Source organism: Phascolarctos cinereus, unplaced genomic scaffold (assembly GCF_003287225.1).
Source record: "Phascolarctos cinereus isolate Bilbo 61053 unplaced genomic scaffold, phaCin_HiC Scaffold_4;HRSCAF=312, whole genome shotgun sequence".
NCBI classification, from domain to species: Eukaryota; Metazoa; Chordata; class Mammalia; order Diprotodontia; family Phascolarctidae; genus Phascolarctos; species Phascolarctos cinereus.
Genome location: NW_027555847.1, coordinates 16,871,156 through 16,895,095, shown reverse-complemented (window position 1 = coordinate 16,895,095; position 23,940 = coordinate 16,871,156). Strand labels below are relative to the sequence as shown.

General features: G+C 42.0%; 1 protein-coding gene across 1 annotated transcript; it reads left to right on the top strand.

Annotated features, from left to right (window-relative positions):
- Positions 1-868: 868 nt before the first annotated feature.
- Positions 869-4,193, top strand: NEUROD6 (neuronal differentiation 6). Its single transcript, XM_020979553.2, has 2 exons — positions 869-1,374; positions 2,743-4,193. The coding sequence occupies exon 2, from the start codon at positions 2,768-2,770 to the stop codon at positions 3,779-3,781; it is 1,014 nt and encodes a 337-aa protein (XP_020835212.1). The 5' UTR covers positions 869-1,374; positions 2,743-2,767; the 3' UTR covers positions 3,782-4,193.
- The last annotated feature ends 19,747 nt before the right edge of the window (positions 4,194-23,940 follow it).

The following is a 23,940-nucleotide window of genomic DNA, read 5'->3' as shown; positions in this document are numbered from 1 at the left end:
GCCAAGGAAAGAACCTGCCAAGTTGAGAGTGAGATGAAGGGACACTGAGACATGAGAAGTGCAAAGCCCCTTGTCTCAGGCAGGCTGGAGAGGGCTGGAGAGAGTTCGGTACATTTCAAAATGGACTTCTGGTGCACCTGCCCCATATTTATGTATCACTGTTGGTATTATTATAATTATATTGTACACATTCACTTATAAGCTTTTGAAGGATGTAGAGAAGTGGAAGAAGGGGGAGGTAGAGCAGCATCTGAGGCTATCGTTCACAGTCCCCAGATGGGAAATCTGTTCTGTTATTTTAAATTTCAGGGATGCATTGAAGACTTGGATGTTAATGAAAAGGAATCCACATGCTCCCATAAACTATACACACCCAACAAAAATGAGATGGCCAGGGTGATTTCTTATACTTATGCTAACCCTGGTCTTACTGTCACAAGTATTACCGCTGTTTTCTGATTTGGGGTTTCTTGTTGCATCTCCTCTCACCTACCTAGGCAAGCAGGTGCACAGATGGCATATGATATAGAAAAAGAGACAGTTGGAGAGATAGAGACAGAGACATAGGGAAGGTAGGAAGAAATGAGGGAAGGGAGGAAGGGGAAGGAAGGAAGGAAGGAAGGAAGGAAGGAAGGAAGGAAGGAAGGAAGGAAGGAAGGAAGGAAGAAAGGAAGAAGGAAGAAGAGAGGGAAGAAGGGAGAGAAAAAGAGAGAGGAAAGTAGGAAGGAAGGGCAAAATGAAAAAGAAAAAGGATGGAAAGATAGAAAAAGAGAAAGAAAAGGAGAAAGAGAAAGAGGGAGACAGAAAAGAGAACAACATTTTTTAAAAGTCTGAGCACCCCCACCCTAAGAGTATGCACACACACACACACACACACACACAAACAAACAAACATATTTTAAATAAACAACATTAAGAGCTATGAAAGTTACAGCTACAGACAAGGGGTTAAGCCCAAACCTGACATGTACCTAGCTCCATGGATTGCCTGTGAATCAGAAGCAGCTCCAGGAGAAAGGTACCTTACTGTAGTATGTGAAATGCTGGTACAGATTTTTTTTTCTATCAGTCTAACCTTCTGTGTTGATACATGAATGCTGGTACCCACTTACAGGGATGCCAGATGATCAGTGCAGAATGAAGGTCCCAAGAGAAAGGATCACATGTTTTTCTCTGCCCTGTGACGTCACTAGCAGATGGCATGGGTACCAGCTCTGGCAGTTGGCATCAATGTCACTTTTTAGAGATCAATGAGATAGTGCAGAGATCCATACCCAGATCTAGAGACTCCAGGAGACGATGCGACATTCGGACTGAAAAGATTTGGAAGACAAAAAAATGAACCCTGATTATTGAATGACATTAAAGCCTAAGGTAATAGAAATAAAGATCTATTTCCATGGAGGCTGGCTTTGCATGCAAGTATTTAAAGATACAGTCTCATTGTCTTGTATTAGATAGATGCTTATGATTACCTAGAACTTGTCTTGGTATTTCATTCTCATGATGTAATTCTTGCATACTTTCACTGCTATTATGTAACATTGTAAGTGTGGACATTACTAGGAGTTACTGTGTGTGTGTGTGTGTGTGTGTGTGTGTGTGTGTGTGTGTGTGTTAAGGGGAGGGGTCCGGGAGGGAGGTGGGAAGGAAAGGTTGTTCCTTTCAAAAGTCCCTGTTCGTATATTTGCTTGTTTGAAGACTCAAAATGTTTTCCTGCTCCTCCCAAAGAAAACAAAAAACTAAACCAAAAAATAGGGAAAAGAAATTCTTTTCTGCTTTTTCATTCTGGATTCTGAACACACGTGCACAATTGCCGTCTGACTCCTCAGCCCATCGCTGTCAGATATTAGCTGGAGGGAGACTTCGGAGGCTAGTAGAACAAAAACCCTGCGAGACTGTTTTTGGTTGTGATTTTGTTTTGGTTTTGTCCAGGATGCTTTAAAAGCAGAAAAAGGAAAAACTACAGACCTAACATTTTTTAAATGCAAAACCAGTTAAACTCTTTCCTTTTGAAAAAAAATTAAAGGACAATTTCATTTCCTATTATCATAGGGTCCATTTCAGGTGAACCTATTTCTTTCCTTTTTTTTTTTTTTTGGTAGCAGGAAAAGGGTAACTCTTTTTTGTACATTTCTTACCTAATCAGAAGGAATGTGTTCTTTTCAATTGTCTTGAATGGAACCATTGCCCTCTGAAGCCTTGCATTCCAGCAGTAATTTGCCCAAATCTAGAGTGGTATAATTTAGCAGATAAAGTTAAAGTGTTGAGTGATGGAAACCCAGCATTTTCCTTTCCAAACAGCAGCAACAACCCAGTACCTTTTTGCATTTTTGCACCCAGGGGAATTGGATGAATGAAATTCTTCGTTGCTGTATCATGTTTTGCATTTGCTGGGATTCCACAGTCAAATTTGTGGGGCTAAATGCTGGTTTGAGAGGAAAGTAAATGATCAAGGGAGGAGAGGAGTGGGGAGCAATGTTTGGCTTGATTTTGTTTACTTCTTACTTCGGATAAATCGGTGTTATGCTAACCTGAGCTATTGCATGGATCAGTGTCCCCATCATTTTAGTCTGCCCAAACTCAAATTTCTTTCAAATGAAGAAAAAGTATTCAGTAAGTCAGTGTTATATTTTTAAAAACAGTCGTTTCCTTGCATTTATATAATCTGATAATTAAGCAAATGCTTGCATGTAAGTAGGAAATGAAAACACTTTAAATATTGTGCTGGCATTTTTTCAGGTCATTTAAGCTTGTAGAGAGAGCCATGCTAACACTCCCATTTGATGAGTCTGTTGTAATGGCAGAGCCCCAGATGTGCAGAAAGTTTTCCAGAGAAACTGAGGACCAAAAGCAAACTAAGAAACCAGAAAGCTTTTCAAAGCAGATTGTGCTCCGAGGGAAACACATCAGAAGGGGCCCTGGAGAAGAAACAGAGAAAGAAGAAGAGGAAGATGACAGAGAAGAGGAAGATGAGAATGGGTTGCCCCGAAGGAGAGGCTTGAGGAAAAAAAAGACCACCAAGATCAGAGTGGAAAGGGTCAAGTTCAGGAGGCAGGAAGCCAATGCCAGAGAAAGAAACCGGATGCACGGCCTCAATGATGCCTTGGACAATTTAAGGAAAGTGGTCCCCTGCTATTCTAAAACACAGAAACTCTCTAAAATCGAAACTTTACGCCTGGCCAAAAACTACATTTGGGCCCTTTCGGAGATTTTGCGAATTGGCAAGAGGCCGGACCTGCTCACGTTCGTCCAGAACTTGTGCAAGGGACTCTCCCAGCCAACAACAAACTTGGTGGCAGGCTGCCTACAGCTCAATGCCAGGAGTTTTCTGATGGGTCAGGGTGGTGAGACGACCCACCACACAAGGTCACCCTACTCCAGCTTCTATCCACCCTACCACAGCCCTGAGCTCAGCACACCCCCAGGCCATGGAACTCTGGAGAATCCCAAGTCTATGAAGCCCTACAATTACTGCACTGCTTACGAGTCCTTCTACGAGAGCACATCCCCAGAGTGTGCCAGCCCTCAGTTTGAAGGCCCCTTAAGTCCTCCCCCAATTAACTATAATGGGATATTTTCCCTGAAGCAAGAAGAAGCCTTGGACTATGGCAAAAATTACCATTATGGCATGCATTACTGTGCTGGGCCACCCAGGGGTCCCCTTGGGCAGGGTTCCATGTTTCGGTTGCCCACAGACAGCCACTTCCCTTACGACTTACATCTGCGCGGCCAATCTCTCACCATGCAAGATGAATTAAATGCAGTTTTTCATAATTAATGAGGAAAATGAAAATAAACAGTGGTCATTCACCTCCCCGGTCTCATTAAGACAAAGCAGATGCTTGGGCCCTGTGTAACTGGCGCAACTCAGTTGACGGTGTTCCCTAGTTTTGAAAGTGTGGTTTCAAATATTGTGAAATTTTCTATGTAATAATAAATCTCTTTTCTTATGAGGACTTCTTTTCTTTTTTCTTTCTTTCTTTTGATTTTTTTCTGTCTGTAAAGCACTGTGATTTTGTTTCTACTAGACAGTGGGGGTTTGGGGGGGGTTGGTCATTTTTTTTTCCATTTTAAATTCACTGAATTTGTTTGAACAGTATGTCTGGACAAATACTGTGGAATAAATACCTGCACACAGTCGAACTTGATGTCTATTTCGATTGTACAGTAATTATACAAATGCATGTTATTAAAAGTGGATAAACAAAATCATGTATTTACAGTTATTAGGAATTACACATGCTATAACTTGAAGAATCAGATTTTTCTTTTTAGATCCAGGATGTCACTAAGTTGACAATGAGACTGGAAGATGAAACTGAGGAGGAAGAGGAGTGTGAAAAAAAAGTATTTTTAAACTGTGCAATTTTCCCTTTCTTAGGAGAGAAAAAACACTGGTGGACTCAGAAATCATTCATTCCTCTTAAAATATTTGCAAATGGGACACCAAGACGTCTGAGCAGGCAGGCGGTGGCAGGATTTTTTTTCGTCAGGCGTCTCCGCCATCCAAAATGCTCAGCCCTGGCTTGCTTTGTGTTTTCCAGCCTTCCCAAGGACAGCGTGTCATCTGGAGCCCTGTGTCAACTGTGTTTTCCCACTTCATATTTTTAAAGCATTTAAACGGCGATGTTCCACCTTTTGGTAAAGCACACCTATTAGCTGTGATATTTTGCCGAGTATTTGTGATTTCAGGGAGCCCAGCTGCTGCTTTCTCTTTCTCCTCACAGAGACGCTCCTAATACATTTTTAAGGGGGGAAGAGAAGCTTTGGGTTTGATTTCTAAACCCTAGCAAACAGAGCCGGTTTCCTGGAGCTCTGAGGGAAGTTCCCAGGCAGCCCAGCTTAATCTGGGAAGGGCCGCCCCAGCCTCCCTCCACGAGATCAGTCAGGGCACTGGAGAAACAAGGCTGGGGGCCTTGGAACCGACCCCCCTCCCCGCTCCAAAGGGAAAGGTGGTCACAACTTAGAGAAAGCCCTAGAGTGAGAGAGTAAGGCGAGGAGCCTGCCTCTACTCACTTGGTTTTAAGTCGGCCGGATGAGAGGATGTGGTTAAAAGTTTTCAGAAAGGCCAAATCAAAGCGGGTTTTCCTCAGCCTCTGGGCCCAGCTGCCCCTTCTGCTCCCCCTACCCCTCACAGTAAACATCGGGTGGAAATTAGCTGGCCCAAATGACCTTTTTAGACTTTGTCCAGGTGTCTGCCAGCAAATGGTAAGCAAGACGGAGGCTCAAGCCCTGGTACACCTGGAAAATACGTGGATGGGCCCAGGGAGGGTCCGGGCAGGGGAGGACAGACCCCACCCTAGTCTAAGGCTGCTGCTCCAAGTCCAACCCAGAGAGCCACTGGAAAACACAAGCTGAAGTGTGAGCAGTGCGTATCCTGGGGAAACTGAGGCAGCCTCCAGGCGAGCGAGGAAATCTAGCGGACCGGTCTCTCCCTTTTTTCCTCCGCGGCTACGAGGCAGACAGACGAAAGGGCTGCCGCCCCGCTGAAGTATTGCAAACACCTCGATCCTAGTTGCGGCGCCCCTGGCGTCGGGGTAGCGGGCGGGGCAGTTAGCGGTAGCGGCCTGAGGTGGGCCAGAGCTTCGCTCGGGAGAGCAACCCCAGCTCCGGACAGCCTAGAGGAAAGGGGTTGGAAAAAAGGGGGCAAGGCTGCCGGCAGGACTGGGAGGGCTTTAGAGGCGTCACTCAGAGCCCCCAGCCCAGACTGGGAGGGTTGGAGGTGTGGGGTGCGGTAAAAGGGACGCAGCCGCGGTCCCCAGCAGCCTTCCCACCCCTGGATTTTCCCCAAAGTTGAAGATATCAGGGACCCAAGCCTACTTTACAAGGCTCAGTTAAAATTTGGTCCCTTCGCTCTTCCTACCGAGGCATCCAGGTCTACCGCCTGGAGCTAGGGTCCCCCGTGACGGCACTGGGGCTTGAGAGGGTCGACTTGGGGCTGCCGTGGCTACACAGACTTCTTGTACCAAAAGGGGACCTCCCCTTACCAAAATGTGAGGCTGCGCCTGCCCCATGACTGGAAGGACAGAATTGGGGTAGATGTTTTCCTGGCCAGACATAGGGCTGCCCCGACGGGATGGGCTGCAGCGGGGAACGCTCCATGCTGAAGCGTGAGGCTCGGGGCCACACGCAGTAGGACACCGCAGTGCTCATAGGTCCCCTTGCTACCCGCGACGGGATGCCAGTTGATCTAGCGTTCCTAGCTGAGAGGTGGGGTGTGGGGCTGCCTCCTTCCCTCCCAAAGCCTGTCCCCGACAGGTCGGACTGCAGTGGCTGCCGGACCTCAGAGGGGAGCTTCCCACACTGAAGCTTGGCTGCAGCCGAACTCTGGACTCAGCAGGTGAAAATGGACCATGCTGAAATAATATAATTTAGTAGCTGTTCACACAAATCCCGGGAAGGTCGAGGCAAAGAATTAGGGTAGAGGAGAAGCTGCCTTCTCGAGAGATGGTCAGAGATTCTCCGGAGCTGGAGGGCTGTTTATCTCTGGACCTCTTCTGAGAAGGGCCTCGCTGTCACCCACAAGACTGTGCGCTGTGACCCAATGGATTGGGAGGGAGGCTGGAGTGCGAGGCTGGGGGCCTGGAGAAGACTTGCACCGGGTGCCCTGGGGGCTAATCCCCAGCTCTCAGGATCTCCAGCTGTTCCTGTCATTGAGCATATACCGACAGGAACACAAAGATAAAATTCAAACTGGCCCCCTTTCCACTCCTCTCAAACACACACGCGCGCACACGCACACACACATACACACACATACATACACATACACACACATACATACACACATGCACACACACACACACACACACACACACACATACACACACACACCACCCACTAAGCAGATGCTGCCGAGTTGCTTTACCTGCTGAGCACAGGTGTTAGCTCCCTCTCCCCTCCTCTGGCCCCCCACCCTTATTCCAAGGTGACCCGCAGTTTCAGTGAGAACAGCACTTTGCCTTGTGCCTGACCCTGTAGTTCAGAGATTTGAAATAAATAAATAAATGAATGTGTCACTGTCCCACTGTAGAGCAGAGGTCAGAACGTGGGATTGTGACTACAGCCTTAGTCTGTTCCTTGCCTCTTCCCAGACAGGGGTGTGCTGGAGCGGCCTGGTACAGACTAGAGAGAGCCGATTGTTAAATTTTCAATATGAGGATTTACATCTCGCAAACTGGCAAACGCTACAAAGCAGAGCTTGGTTGAGACTTAAGAAACAGATGGAGAAAACGTTAATGTTCCAGACTCAACTTAAAAATCACATGGTGGGGGTAGGTTATAGAGCATTTACCAGCACACCATTGGGAGGAGTCATACAGGATGGTATGTGGAGGTGGGGCAGGTTGTAATCCCGTCCCCGTGTTCTATAGGTGAGGAAGAGACTTGCCCAAGGTTGCCCAGGTAATAAGTGAGAGAGCCAAGATTTGAATGTAGCCCCCCGCCTTTGTACCATGCTGTCCCCTTTCCGCTGTGCCCCGCTGCCTCTCCTCCTTAGGATGACTCTGCTTAGAAAGCACTCAAGAATTAATGGATTTTCTTGGCCAAAACTCATCATCAGCCTACTGGTAAGGAGGCTCTCTGGTCCTTACTCAGCAGACTCACTTGATGGCTGAGGTCAGACTCACAATCTTTCAGGCTTGCTAGAAGCCTGGCAGAACCTGAGCTCCACTAGAACAGCCTTTGAGGACCCAGACCCATCAGCACTCTAGAGGTATCCTCACCTCCTTATTCCTGGAAGTTATTCTCCTCTTTATGCAGCCCAAGATCATAGTAATTTTTTAGACTGCCACATCGCAACTGATTCACACTGAGCTTATGGTCCACCAGATCTTTTTAGATCGATTATTATAGTCTTGGCAAGTCATTTCCCTTCTCTGGGCCTCAGTTTCCTCATCTGTAAAATGAGGAAGTTGGACTACATGTATGAACTCTAAAGAACCTTCTTGCTCTTAAAGCTATAAACTAGAGAGTAAATGTATTTCTCCCTGGGTGAGACACATTTTGCTCTATACCTTTGTAGCATGAATGACATCTGGCTATAGGATTTCGAGCTGAATATCTAAAGACTATGTTAGCAAAGGGGAGACAGACTGAACCTGTGGGGTTTTTTGGTGAAAAGAAATCCCCAATAAAGATACTCCCACAAATACAGGTCAACATCTGTTCTGAAACTGATAGTCTTAGGGAGTTGCCTCATACTCCAAGAGATTATGGAACTAGCCTAGGATCACCCAGCCAGTGGGTGTGTCAAAGGTCAGACATGAACCCAAGGATTTCTGGCTCCAAAGCCAGCTCTCTATCCACAATACCAAGCTGCTACTCCAGGGTATCACGACAGAAAAACATTAACTCCAGAGTCAAAGGACCTGGCTTCAAGTCCCATTACTGACAGTTCCTCTGTGACCTTGGGCATTTACCCTTCCTCAGCTTCAATTTTTTCATCTGCCAAGTGACAATGTTGTATTAGATGGCCCCTAAAACTCCTACCTTTGGATCTATGATCATATAAAATTGTCCAACCTAGTCATTTTACAAATGAAGAAAGTGTAGACAGACAGACGGACAGACGGACGGATGGATAGACAGACAGACAGACAGACAGACAGATAGAGAGATAGATAGATAGATAAATAGATAGATAGATAGATAGATAGATAGATAGATAGATAGATAGATAGATAGATAGATAGATAGATAGATAGATAGATAGATTTATGATGTGTTTACTATGGGTCAGGCACTGTACTATGTATTGCAAATACAAATGCAAGCAAAAAGAAAGCTAGGCCTGCTCTCAAGAGGCTTACATTCTGCTTCAGTAAGGCAACACATAAGAGAGAGCTAAAAGGAAGGAGAGGAAGGTACAGAGTGGGACATGGGAGCAAGGTGAAGTCCTGAGAGTTAGGACAAGAGTCAAAAGAGGAGTGAACATGGCTGGCTTGCGAATTTCCTCAAGTGGAGTTTCTGGCTTTGAACTCACCAGGTGCAGGAGGTGGCTGGAAAGGCAGAAGCATGTCCCAGGGTGATAAGGTTGCTGGGGTAGAGCTGACAAAGTCCAAAGAGTCGAATGGAGCCAAGGGCAACAAAGCAGCCCATTGCAATGAGACCCTTCAACACCCAGCTCAGAAAGCACTGCCTTTTGGAGGCCTTCCTTCCTCCATCTCCCCAGCTCAAGGCAACCCTTCATTCTCACGAGAAATTCTCAGACAATCAGAGTAGTCTTGGTGATTTATCTCGTGGACTTTCTTCTTCGTGTTATTCATTCATTCAACAAATATTATGTGCCAGGCATCGTGCTAGGCATTGAGGATAGAAAAATAAAAACAAATGAAGTTCTTTCCTTTAATCAGCCCCTTTCTCTAGCATCTTCTCTCTGCCCTTTTCTAGTGCTGTTAATGGTGCATGAGACTTCCTTATCTAGAAAACAAACAGTAACAAAAACTTTCATTTGACTGCTGTCCATTGGAGCCTCCCATCCCCTCTCTTCTTCCTTTCACAGCCATGTCAGAATGAATGGTCTATACTTGCAACTTCTCATACCTACTGTCCTCACACACAGCATCATGAACGCAGATCACTCACATACAGTCTAGCACCCTCACTTTATAGAAGAGGAACCCACAGCTCAGGAAGGTAAAGATTTTCCCAAGGTCACACAGGGAGCAGGTGGCGGAGCTGAGATTCAAGCCTCTCTCCTCCAGGGTTCTTTCCTTTGAACCACACAGCCTCCCCAAATACTCTCCAAGGGGCAGCCAGGTGCACAGTGGATAGAGCACCAGCCCTGGAGTCAGGGGGACCTGAGCTCAAATCCAGTGTCACATAGCTGAGTGACCCTGGGCAAGTCACTTAACCCCAATTTTCTCTGAAAACAAACAAATGAAAAAATAAAGTGGAAAAAAAAAACAAAACGAAAAAGAAAACCTCTCCATCATCCCCCAAACTGTGGCTGCTGAACCAGCTCTGAAACAGACCTTCTCATCACCAAGTCCATGACCTTAGTCCAGTGCCATATTTGGTGAGATTGATCTGACTCATCTCAAATCCAATCCACCTACAAATTCAGTTCCTTCCACCTTTCTAATGTGTATGTATCCTTGTTTTCTGTCACCACTGACACCATCCTAAGACAGGCCCTCATCATTATCTCCCTGGACCACCATAACTTTTGCTAGGCCTTTCTGCCTCCGCTTGCTACTTTTTCCAAACTATCCTTCACTCTAATGCCAGCCCAAATCACAGAATTCGAGAGTAGGAAGTGACATCCCTAAAAGGAATCTGAACTACAACGCACCTGACAAATGGTCAACCAGCTTCTGGTTACAGATCTCCAATGAGAGGGTGAAAAGAAAGAGGGAACAAGCACGTATTAGGGACTTAGTATGTATCCGACACTGTGCTAAGTACCCTGTATGTATGTGTACATGTATATATGTATGTATATGTTCAATCATGCCTGACTCTTTGTAACCCCATTTGGGGTTTTCTTGGCAAAGATACTGAAGTGGTTTGCCATATCCTTCTCTAGCTCATTTCACAGATGAGGAAACTGAGGCAAATAGCATTAGGTGACTTACCCAGGGTCACACAGCTAGTAAGTGTCTGTGGCCAGATTTGAACTCAGGTCCTCCTGACTTCAGGCCCAGCATTCTATCTACTGCCACATCTGCTGCCCACTTTATATATGTCATCTCCTTTGATCCTCACAACAACCCTGTGAGATAGGTCCTATTAGTATCCTTGTTTTAGAGTTGAGAAAACTGAGGCAGACAGAAATGGGATGACTTGCAGAAAGTCACATAGCCAGAACGGTCCAAGCCTGGATTTGAACTCAGTTCTTCTTAATTCCAAGCTCGATGCTTTATTCACTGCAACACCTAGCTGCCTAGGGGTACTCCACTACCTTCTAAAAGCAGACTGTTCTACTTTGGGACAGTTCTATTTGTCAGGAAATGTTTCCTGACATCGATCCTAAACTTGTGTCTTTGCTACTTTCACCCATTATTCCTGTTTCTAACCTCTTGGGCCAAATAGGACAGATAACCCCCCCCTTCCACATGACCATCCTTTAAACACGTTGACAACTATAATGTGCCATTCCTCTTGAGTTTTTTCATCTCTGTGATAAATATTCCCAGGTCCTTTAACAAATACTCATTAGATAGGAACTTAAGGCCCTTCACAATCCTGGTTGTCTTCCTCTGGACTCCCCAGTTTCTCAACATCCTTCCTGAACTATGGCACCCCAAACTTTACACTTACTCTAGCTACAGTCTAACCAGAACATAATACAATGGTATCATCACTGTTCTATTCTGGAAATTCTCCCCCACTCAATGCAACCCAAGATCATATTGGCTTGGCTGTTTATACATCACTCAATTCAACTTTCACTCCACTCAGATCCCCAGATCTTTTTCAGATACACTGCTGTGTAATTTGACTCTTATATTTTATACTTTTGAAGCTGATTGTTATTAACCTAAATGTCAGACTTCACATTTACCCCAATTTTATCCCATTAGACTTTAAGCTTCTCAAGGGCAGGCACTGTCTTTTACATTTCTTTGTATCTCCAGACCAGACACAGAGCTAAATATCAAGGCACTCAATAGATGCTAGTTGACTGACTATCTGACTTATGACATTGAACCCAGTATACTGGCCTTTCAAGAACTTTGGGGATTTTGACTCTGCCATCCTCCACATCAACTATGCCTCCTCTCTCCACGTCACCTGAAATTTTGATGCACTTCCCATCTGTGCCTTCATTCAGGCCTTGATTGAAAATGGTAAGCAGCACAAGGCCCAGCAGAGTTATTCCACCAAATCCTTGCTGCCAGGTTGAACCACATTGAACCACTGAGGATGACTCTTTGAGGCCAGCCATCAGACCAGCTCGACTTCTGCTTGCAGTATGGTTTAGTCCACATCTCTCCATCTTTCCCAGAAGAATTGCACAAAATACTTCACTACATGCTTGGCAAAAACAAGGTGGTCTACATTTACCACATTTCCCTCATCTACTAGTTCAGTAATTCGACCAAAATTATGGTCAGGGATCAACTGGGCAATGGCTGACCAAGTTGTGGTGTATGATTGGCATGGAATACTGAGGTCCAGGAAGGCCAAGTAATGTTGCCCAAAGTTGTACAGTAGGTATCTAAAGTGGGATCTGAAATCAGGTCATTTGATTTAGAGAAGTTAAGTGACGGGGCAGCTAGGTGGCACAGTGGATAGAGCACCGGCCCTGAAGTCAGGAGGACCTGAGATCAAATCCGGCCTTAGACCAAACGCTTGATACTTACTAGCTGTATGACCCTGGGCAAGTCACTTAACCTCAATTGCCTAAAAAAAAAAAAAGGAAAGAGAGAAGTTAAGTGACTAACTGTGTGACCCTGGACAAGTCACTTAACCCTATTTGCCTCAGTTTTTTCATCTGTGAACTGAGCTGGAGAAGGAAATGACAAACCACTCCTGTAACTTTGCCAGGAAAACCCCAAATACAGTCACAGAGAGTCAGACAACTGAAAACGACTGAACAAGAAGAAGTCTTGTGACTTCTAAAGATCCCTGCCAGCTGCATATTGACTTACACAACACACATTAAGATGATCTGTGCTGTATTGTATTTTTATTTCATTTGTTAAATATTTCCCTGTTATATTCTGATCTGGTTTGATGGCACTGCTATGAATGGGCTGTCAATTTCCAGAAGCCTGGTGTTTGACTTTCCACTGTAAACCATAGAGAGATGTCAGATAAACTACAAGTATGCAAAGCAAGATAGACCAGCCTGCAAAAAAGCAATTAACTCAGGATCAGTCTCCTTTCCACCATGCCCCTGCCTCCAAATCGTGTCCATTTTTTTTCTTAATAACTGAGGCCTGGATTGTAACAATGGCCTCTTCACTAGGCTGTCAGATGCTGTTGTCCCCTCACTCCAATTGGCCCTGAACACTGAAACCAGGTTTACTTTCCTAACATATACCTTTTTTTCATTATGCCATTCCCAACCTCAGAAACCTTCAATGGCTCCCGGGCGCCTACATGATAGAGTCTAAAGCTCTCAGCCTGGCATTCAAAACCTTATGCGTTATAAAACAAAGTTGGCTTTCCAAACTTCTCAATTTTCAGCCTAGAAGAACTGGGGGAAAAATAAATCAATAAATGTAATCATATAGTGGAAAAAGGACAGATTCTGAAGATGGAAGATGCCGGTTCAAATCCAACCTCTAATGCTTACTTCCTTTGTAACTTTGGGCAAGACATTCCACTTCTCTGGCCCTCAGTTTGTTCATCTATATAAAGTAAGAGGGTTGAACTAGGTGTCCTCTGAGGACCTTTTCAGCCCTACATCCATAATGGAATGGGGTAAGTATTTCTATAGCATCTAGTATGTGCTAGGCACTGTGTTAAACACTTTACAAATGTTTCATTTTATCCTTATGAGGCTGTTGCTGTTGTTATCTCCAGTTTATATTTGAGGAAACTGAAGCAGACAGTGGTTAAGTGACTTGCTTAGGGTCACACAGTTACTTAGTGTCTGAAGCTGGATTTGAACTCAGATCCCCCTGATCCCAGACCCAGTGCTCTCCCCCCGGTGGCAACTAGCTGGTCCTCTATAAGAGGGATGCTCAGGAAATCCCTTATCAATTTGAACCCTGTCCCCTTCCCCCATCACCTTGATGAGAGGACAAGGTGTGGACCTTTAGTAGAAGGGCATCTTCCATAAAAATACACAGGTCCTAGCTACTATTGGTCTCCAGTGAATGACGCTGTTTCCAAGATAATTGGCAACTGACAGCCAGGAGGAACGGACTCTTGTGGGAAGAGACCTATCTGCTGCTTCTCCCGTACTTGTTCTTCCTTGGATTTCTACACTAGATAGCAGCAAGACAGGAAACATATCAGATGTTGTCTGACAAGAGAAGCATATGGCCAGCTGCCTACGCAGCCTGGGAGGGAAAATCACGGCCTTTGGTTTCCTGAGGCCTTTCTGGTCTTCCTTTTCTTTTTTTTCTAAACACAGGGCAGAGACTAGGGTTCTAGGGTTCTGGATAATGGGCCTTCCATGCATGTTCTGGTGTTACCAAGAAGCAGAGAGTTGAGCCTCCCAAAGGATGAGATTTCTTCAACAATACAGAGTTTGGAGAAGAAAGAGGATGGTCTTGAAGCTGGAGGACCAAAGTCATGTCATGGAAATGAGGAGATATGAACTGCACCAGTGCTCTGTGATGCTACTGGGCATCACATACATAGAAGGGGCATGGGGAATGTTTGCCTAAGCATCTCAAAGCATCTTTAGATTCCAGGAGGCGTGAGGCAAGAGTCGATAGAGTCTAATGGGCTTATTTAAGTACTCCATGTTTTTGTTCATGGGCTCTGATGATTCTCTTTCACCTTGTATATTGTCTGTGGTGGAGGAAATAAAAGTTGAACCATATGTGATACTCATAAGTAACTATATCCAGTGAGGATCCTACTACCCACTTGTGAGGGACTTAGGTATGGATCATAGTTCATTTGTATTTTATGATGGTCCTGGAATAACCCCAAGTTAGCACATCTTTGAAATAAGAACCTGACCTTTTAGAGTTGTGTCCAGGATTGAACTCTTTCTGTGTAAACCCAAAGTCCTTGCAGTGGGCTAGGGGAAAGAAATTATGTCATGAATGATAATTCACTAAGGTGCCCAAATAATGGAGCTGAGATTGCCACCTGGGAGTCTAAAGTACCCCAAACAGAATTCTCAAATCAAGTTTTGTCCTAATACTGGTTTATAATATTTTAGGGTGGAAGGAAAGAGAAAAAATTGAATTTTAGGACAAATATAAATAATATTTCAAGTAGAAAAACCATGCAAGTAATGCAATCTCTGGGAGTTGGCTGCAGGAGGGCTTTTAACTCTCCAAGTGCTGAACGTCCTTACTTTCCTTCCTTGTCTGCTAAGCCACCCAGCTTGGCAAAAGACTTTACAATTATTCAGTGAAAGGAAAATATTAAATGAACTCTTAGGCTTTCAAAATGATAATCTAGCATTACTTAAAAGTCTACAAATTTGTTCTTAAATGTATTTAAATCTTAGCAGCCAACATGATGCCGGTTATTAAAAAGTAATTCTGGAGAAATTAGCTTGCAGCTACAAAATTAATATAATTCATTTATTACTTGCAGCCACAAATCAGGAGGCTGTTAACACTGCAGCACATGATTTCATATGTGCACTCTGTTTCCATATGGTGTCAATTTTAGGTTCCTGGTCACTCCATGAAATCATTTGCTGGATGGTCTGGCAAACAAAGTCCAAGGGTGTTTATCCAAATGTGAACCTTGTACACACTTAGATGGTCAGGGCGTATGCACTCAATAAGCTGCTTGTGTGTCTGAGCTACTTTTTATTAGAATGTCGTATCCTCAGCTCGTGGAAGGTGCTCGCTGAATGCCTCATGGGGAAGGTTGGAAAACCAGACAATTCTCATCTTCATCCTTTTGAGACCATAGGATCATAGATAGAAAGCCAAAAAGGATCTTCGAGGTCATCTGGTCCAACCCCATTCCCCCACTTTACAGATAAGGAAACTGAGTCCTGGGGTAATTAAGTGACTTCTCCCACAGAGAATGAGTAGCAGAGAAAAGATTTGGTGTTGTTCAGTTGTGTCTAACTCTTTGTGACCCCCTTTGCGGTTTTCTTGGCAAAGATACTAGAGTGGTTTGCCATTTCCTTCTCCAGCTCATTTGGCAGATGAGGAAACTGAGGCAAACAGGGCTAAGTGACTTGTCCAGGGTCACACAGATAGTCGGTATCTGAAGCCAGATTTAAACTCAAGAAGAGGAGTCTTCCTGACTTCAGCACTGGCTGTGTTCACTAATACATTTAGCTACCCTGAAAAGATTATTCTCATCTGCGTCTTAAGTTAATCCACTCTACAAAATTCTCCCCATTTCCTAGAAGCCTTCATTTACTTTTTTTATATCTTGTGGTTACTGGCTTGAGCATTGGCTCTTCTTCATTTATTCCTTGTGACCATTCCACCTTAAAGATGCAGAACACTTTACACATCCAAGTCATTGTTGCTTAGATGATACGACTGATGTACATCCCTCATGTGTCTTTCCATTGCTCCTTTTCCCTCTGTAATTCTGATTCTTTAGAGATTGCTTTTTGATGATTAATAGGCATGTAACTTGACCAGGAGAATATTAGAATTAAAGAAATTAATTTTGAGGAAATGAATGATTTAAGAACAGAAAGCTCTGTACAATGCCATCAATACGATCCACGCTTTGCTGCTCTCACTGTAAAAGTCCAAGCCCAGCTCTATGTCTATCTGTGACATAGAGACACGGTTCTAGATGAACATATAGGTACACAGAAAAGGGGCACAAAACTGAAATTTTAAAAACCTAATGAATGAAACTAGCTGAAGGAGAGGAGAGGAGAGGGAAATTTACCTGAGAATCTAAGAAGAAAAAAGAGGGAGAAGAAATACATAACCAGATAAACATGGGATAGAGAAACTAATAAACAAAACCCTAAAGGACAAGAGATTACAAATGAGAAGAGGGGATGAGGGATGAAGGGAAAATGTCAGTGGGAAGAGGTCCACCTTAAAAAAAAAAGATTAAAGAAACCGAAATAAAATAATACTATGTTTACAGCAAAAGGGGGAAGAAATCATAACTTTAAAAACATTTAGAGACAGATGGAGGAAATTATAAAACTAACTCTTATAACTTTAAATGTGAATGGATTAAACAATCCAATAAAACAAAAAAGAGTAACAGATTGGATAGGAAAACAAAACCCTATAATCTGTTGCTTACAAGAAACACATTTTAAAGAGAAAAACATACACAAATTAAAAATGAGACAATGGAATACTACACATCAAGTGAATCCAAAAAATCAGGAGCTGCCATCATGCTACCAGACAAAACAAAAACAAACATTAAAAAGGGACAAAAGAAACTGTAGAAAACTGTCTCATTGTTCTTCAGCCATTTCAGTTATGTCCAACTTTATGATTCCCATTTGGAGTTTTCTTGGTAAAGATACTGGAATGGCTTGCCATTTCCTTCTCCAGCTCATTCTACAGATGAAGAAATTGAGGCAAACAGAGTTAAGTGACTTGTACAGAGTCACACAGCTAGTAAGTGTCTGAGGCCAGATTTGAACTCAGGAAAAGGAGTCTTCCTGACTCCAGCCCGGCACTCTATCCACTGCTCTACCTAGCTACCCAGGAAAGTATATTAGGCTGAGGGGGCAGCTAGGTGGCACAGTGAATAGAGCACCAGCCCTGGATTCAGGAAGACCTGAGTTCAAATCCAGATTCAGACATATAACACTTACTAGCTGTGTGACCCTGGGCAAGTCACTTAACCCCCATTGCCCAACCAAAAAAAAAGTATGTTAGGCTTAAAGAAATCAGAGGCAGCAAATCAATATCAGTAATAAATGTATATAATGGAATGCAGGGTTGGTTCAATATTAGGAAAACTATCAGCATCATTGAGCATATCAACACCAAAACCAACAGAAACCACATGATCATCTCAATAAATACAGAAAAAGCTTTTGAAAATACAACACCATTCCTATTAAAACACTAGAAAGCATAGGTATAAATGAGTCTTCCTTAAAATAATAAATAGCATCTATCTAAAACCTTCAGCAAGCATAATATGTAATGGGGACAAACTAGAAGCATTTCCAATAAGATCAGGGGTGAAACAAGGATGTCCATTATCACCACTGTTATTCCATATTGTACTGGAAACGTCAGCTTTAGCAATAAGAGAAGAAAAAGCAATTGAAGGCATTAGAATAGGCAAAGAAGAAAAAAGACTATCACTCTTTGCAGATGACAAGATGATATACTTAAAGAATTACATAAAAAACTATTTGAAATAATAAACAACTTTAGCAAAGTTGCAGGCTATAAAATAAACCCACATAAATCATCAGCATTTCTATATATTACCAACAAAGCCCAACAGCATAGAGAAGAGAAATCCATTTAAACTTACTGTAGACATTATAAAATATTTAGGAGTCTACCTCCTGAAACAAACCCAGGAACTCTATGAACACAATTACAAAACACTTTTCACACAAATAAAGTCAGATCTAAATAATTGGAAAAACATCAGTTGCTCATGGGTAGGCTGAGCTAATACAATAAAAATGACAATCCTACCTGAGATAATTTACTTATTCAGTGCCATACTAATCAAACTACCAAAATTATTTTATAGAGTTAGAAAAAATAATAACAAGATTCATTTGGAAAACAAAAGGTCCAGAATATCAAAGGAACTAATGAAAAGAAATGCAGGGGAAGGTGGCCTGGCAATTCCAGATCTTAAATTGTATTTTAAAGCGGCAATCATCAAAACTACTTGGTACTGGCTAAGAAATAGAGTGGTGGATCAGTGGAACAGGTTAAATATGCAAGACACAGTAGTCAATGACTATAGTAATCTATTATTTGATAAACCAAAGACCCCAGCTTCTGGATAAGAACCCACTCTTTGAAAAAAACTGCTGGGAAAACTGGAAAAGAGTATGGCAGAAACTAGGCATAGACCAAATCTCACACCATATACCAAAATAAAGTCAAAATGGGTTCATGATTTAGATATAAAGGCTGATACATAAGCAAACTGGGAGAACAAGGAATAGTTTACCTATCAGATCTATGGAGAACAGAAGAATTCATGACCAAACAGGAGATAGAGAACATTATGAAAAGCAAAATGGATAATTTTGATTACATTAAATTGAAAAGTTTTTGCACAAACAAAGCCAATGCAACTAAGATTAGAAGGAAGGTAGAAAATTGGGAAAGAATTTTTACAACCAGTCTCTCTGATAAGGGCCTCATTTCTAAAATATATAGAGAATTAAGACAAATTTATAAGAACACAAGCCATTCCCCAATTGATAAATGGTCAAAGGATATGAACAGACAGTTCTCAGATGAAGAAATTAAAACCATCTATAGTCATATGAAAAAATGCTCTAAATCATTATTGATTAGAGAAATGCAAATCAAAACAACTCTGAGGTACCACATCACACCTATCAGATTGGCCAACATGACAAAACAGGAAAATGATAAATGTTGGAGAAGAATGTGGGAAAATTGGAACACTAATGCATTGTTGGTGGAGTTGTGAAATGATCCAACCATTTTGGAGAACAATTTGGAACTATGCCCAAAGGGCTATAAAAATGGGCATACCCTTTGACCCAGCAATAGCCCTTCTAGGGCTATATCCCAAAGAGATCACACAAATGGGAAAAGGACCCACATGTACAAAAATATTCATAGCACCTGTTTTGTGGTGGCAAAGAATTGGAAATTGAGAAGATGCCCATCAACGGGGGAATGGCTGAGCAAGTTGTGGTATATGTATGTAAATGGAATACTGTTGTGGTATAAGAAATGATGAACAGGCTGACTTCAGAAAAACCTGGAAAGACTTGTATGGTCTGATGCTGAGTGAAATGAGCAGAACCAAAAGAATGTTGTACACAATAACAACCATGTTGTGCGATGAGTCATATTGATAAACTTAACCCTTCCCAGCAATACAAGGATCTAAGACATCTCCAGAGGCCTTGTGATGGAAAATGCTATCTACATTCAAAGAAAAAACTAAGGAAGTTGAATTGCTATTTTTTTCTCTTCCATTGAGTTTTGTTTCCTCTTTCTGATGGTTCCTCCTATTGGTTTTAATTTTTACTTACAACATCACTAATGTGAAAATATGTGTAATAGGAATGTAAATGTATAGCCTATAGCAGATTGTGCGCCATCTTGGGGAGGGTGGTGCGGATGAAAGGGGACAAAAATTTTAAGCTCAAAAGCATATGGAAGTGATTATTGATAAATCAAAATAAATTAATAAAATTTTAAAAAATAAAATGAAATATATGTATATAATCCAAATGTCTTAGCATTGAATTTCATAAAGAAAACATCATCTGAGTTTCAAGGAGACATAGACAGTAACACAATAGGGACAGGAGACTTCAATATCCCCCTATCAGTTTTGGATAAGTCTAACTGAGAGAAAAATAAAAAAGCAAATATGAAACTGAACAAATTTCTGGAGAAACTAGAGTTAAAAGACTTATGTCTTCTTCTCTAAATTGGACAGCAAAAGAATATACGTATTTCTCTGTAGCACATAGAACTTTTATAAAAATTGACCACGTACAAGTTAAAAGAGATTTTGCAAACAAATGTGAAAAGGCAGAATTACTCAATATATCCTTTACGAACCATGATGGAATAAAAATAAAAACTGGTTTGGGAGCCACAAACAAAAGCTATGGACACAAATGAAGACATAATACTGTAATCTTAAAGAGTGCCTGGGTCAAAAAAAAAATCATGGAAGCAATGACTTTGTAAAAGAAAATGATAACACAACATACAAAAATTTCTGAGGTACAACTAAAGCAGTCCCCATGGGAAGTCATATCCTTACAATTATACATTAACAAAATAGAAAAAGAGAATATTATTGAACTGAATATGCATTATAGATCCCTTCCCCTTGCCTATAAGGCTTAGTCCTACCCCAATGGGATGATCTGATGTCACATAATCATTTGTTTAACTGATTCTGAAACGACTGTTACATCTGTTTTCAGTTGTTTTCTAAGACAGCATCCATTTCATTTTTGTGATATTATTCTATGTTTGTCTCATTCTGTGCCATACTGAATGAAATATTAATGGTGCTTAGGCATGATGCTTCTGAGGACTCTTCAATCTCTTTTGTTCCTTGATCCTGAACCATATTTGTCATCGTAGTTTCAGTTGGCCTTCTTTGAAGCACCTGAGTGCCCAAGGGATATATTGACAATTCAGACTAGGCTTTTGTCAAATTCTGTCAAATGGGCAGATATGTGGTTCAGTACATAAAGTACCAGGCTTGGAGCCAGAAGGTCTGAGTTCAAATGTGAGCTCAGATACTTACTGGCTGTGTGACCTTTGGCACATGACTTAACCCTATTTGCCTCAGCTCCTCATCTGTAAAATGGATACACAATAGAGAAGGAAATAGCAAACCTCGCATTTTTGTCAAGAAAATCCCATGGACAGAAGTCCATGGGGTTATGAAGAGCTGGACGTGACTGAATTAATTAACAATTTGTCATATTCTTCACAAAATCTCTTTACTTCTTCATTCTCTGCAACAGATGTTTGTGAGTAAGCTATGACAAACTACAAGGTGATTAGTTTGTTTACACTCATCATGACTAATGTAAACTTAAATGATCACGTATTTAAGGAAATTATGTTTCATGTTATCTTTGGATATATGGCAAAACCAATTCCTTTATTCATTTCCCCAAGGATAAGTTATTGTTCCATTTAGCTGGAAATTTCCTTTTCTATTTTCTCTATGTTTATAGTGAGAATATTATTGTGGATTTGGATCTATCACTCTGACAGTGTAGTATGTGTCCATTCAATTGTCATGGAACAAAGATTGCCCATTAGGAGCAACAGTAGTGAAATTCACATGGAAGAGGGATTAGTCCTGTCAGCACGTGGACCCAAAGGGCAGAACTAAGAATATTGGGTGGGAGCTGTGAAAAGACAAATGCCAGGGAAAATAACCATTCTGATGATAAAATTACCATTTGTGACAATTTCAGAATTTGGGATGCAGAGCACCCTTTGCTTTTTACCTTTGTTTTCATTCACCATTTCATCCACCATTGGTGGATGACCACTCAGGAATGAAGACCATTTTGAATTTTCATCCATGTGATTTGGACAACAAAGTCATTAGCCAAAGAAGTCATTACCTGGTGTCTAACTTTCTTTGGTTTGTTTAGACTTAGCTGGGAAGAATTACAGAGCCTGAGATCTGGCAGGGTCATCAGTGGCCAGGATGCACATCACCTGACCTGTACTAAAATATCTTCTAGCTGGATACGAACTGCCAGAGTTTATGCTGAACTAACAGACATAGCCTTTGAAATGGTCGTGTCACTTCCACACCATTACTGAACATCAGAGAATGACTTCAGCAGGAAATAGATGGAAACCAGGCTATGACTTCAAGGTTCTAGAGTCTCCTCAGTGTGGCTAGTCCCGCCCACAATGTAGATTGCAACCTCACTGAACTTAGTAGATTATTTTCAAGAGCTTTATTTGCAGGGAGGGAGAGGATGGAACCTGTGAGTTCACCTGTATAAGGAAAACTCAGAAACTCATACAGTTTGAGTTTCCCAAGCACCTTAGAGTTTAAGTGACTTGTCCATGTTCACATGCCTCATATGTGTTAGAGTCAGTGTTTGAACCTAGCTCTTCCTGGCTGGCTCTATATCCACTCTGCCAGGATCCTCTGAGAGTTACTGTGGTGCAAATGTTCATCACCCGGTGGCTTATCTGATAATGAATGCCGCTGGGCTCAGCTAGGCTGGTCTGAGAAGGCAAAGTCTTCCACTACTAAGCTTCTACTGAGAGTCTTTCCAGCATGTCACATTCTACCAAAACATGTGCTCTATTCACATAGCCTTTGAGTGATCTGAGCTGCTCTTAGAAAAAGTCGTTGGTAGATTAAAAAAAAAAGAAAGACGATCCACTCAAGTCACATACCAACTATGGAATAATCATATATATTAGACTTCAAGAACATCAATTAACAATAGACCTGAGAAAAATTGAGGAAAGTCTACCTTGCCTGTTGGCTTCATTTCTGTTTGGTTTTCAACAGAATTTTTGTCTTGTGAACTTGTGTTTACAGAATAATTCTGTAAGTTTTAAGTAAATGCTTATATTAACTTAGTCATAGACATTGGTTCTTTAGTTATCAAGATTCTAGTTGCCTGAGACCATTTTTGCTCCAAATTTTGTTCCTAAAAAAAAGATGCTCTTGCCAATTTTGTTAAGGTCTGTGACAAAACCACTTATTTTAAAACATTGCTCCCTGTTTAAATACTGCTTTAAAAGGCAAGCTTATAAGGTAGGGTAGATAATCTGTGATATAGGGATCTATCTATTCAGGGTTATACCCGTGAAAGTGGCTATTCTTCTTTTGAATTCTGCTGTGTGCAGAAGAAGCAAAAATAAGGCAGGGAGGTAAGTGGGTCAATTAAATTCTCTCATATGATAAGCTGAATGTGATGAGGGAGAGAGGATTCTAGCTAGAGGAGAGATGGTACAGGGAGGCCGATGAACTTAATCTATACAAACTGCCAATTTGACTTGAAGCCCCAAGAGCCGTGGGAATGGAAGCCTATGGTCTTGAAATTAAGAGATTTGGAGGTAGCTATAAAGAAACATTCTAAGCAAAGTCTTTGAATAAAATTGGATATTAGAATAAATTGATAGCTATTATGGATTAGGGAGAAATATACTGAACTGCAGTTACAGAGGGTTTTTTTTCCACAAAAGTTTCAGCTATTCATTCATTTATTCAAAAATATTAAAGTACCCACTATATATGAATCAATGTATTATTTGGGGGTATAAAGATAAACAAAATAAGGTCCTGTTTCTTCATTCCAATTCAGTAAATACTTATCAAGTGCCCACTCTGTGACAGGCATCATACTAAGCACAATTAATGAAAAAGACAGTTCCTGCCCTCCAGGAGCTTACAATCTAATGGAAAGAGACGGCACACAAAAAGAGGCAGGAAATGGGGGAGGAATATCAGGGGTTACCCAGTGTGAGGACATCCTGTTCCATGGTGTTGTAACCAGGCACAGCAATAGATATACAATGGAGTGATCTGAAAGGTCCAGTTTTTGCTAACTATAAAGGAAGGCATTGGGAGGAGTTTGGTACTCCACCCTCCAGCTCTCCCATTAGAGGGCAGGTGGTGTCAATGAAGGCTTGAGTTAGCAGCATTGTGGTGAGATTAGAGGCGATGATCTTAACTTGGAAGAGGGACCTGGTT

What these genes read in the sequence shown, in the direction of transcription:
- NEUROD6 (XM_020979553.2), top strand. Translation starts at nt 2,768, where the DNA reads ATGCTAACACTCCCATTTGATGAGTCTGTTGTAATGGCAGAGCCCCAG.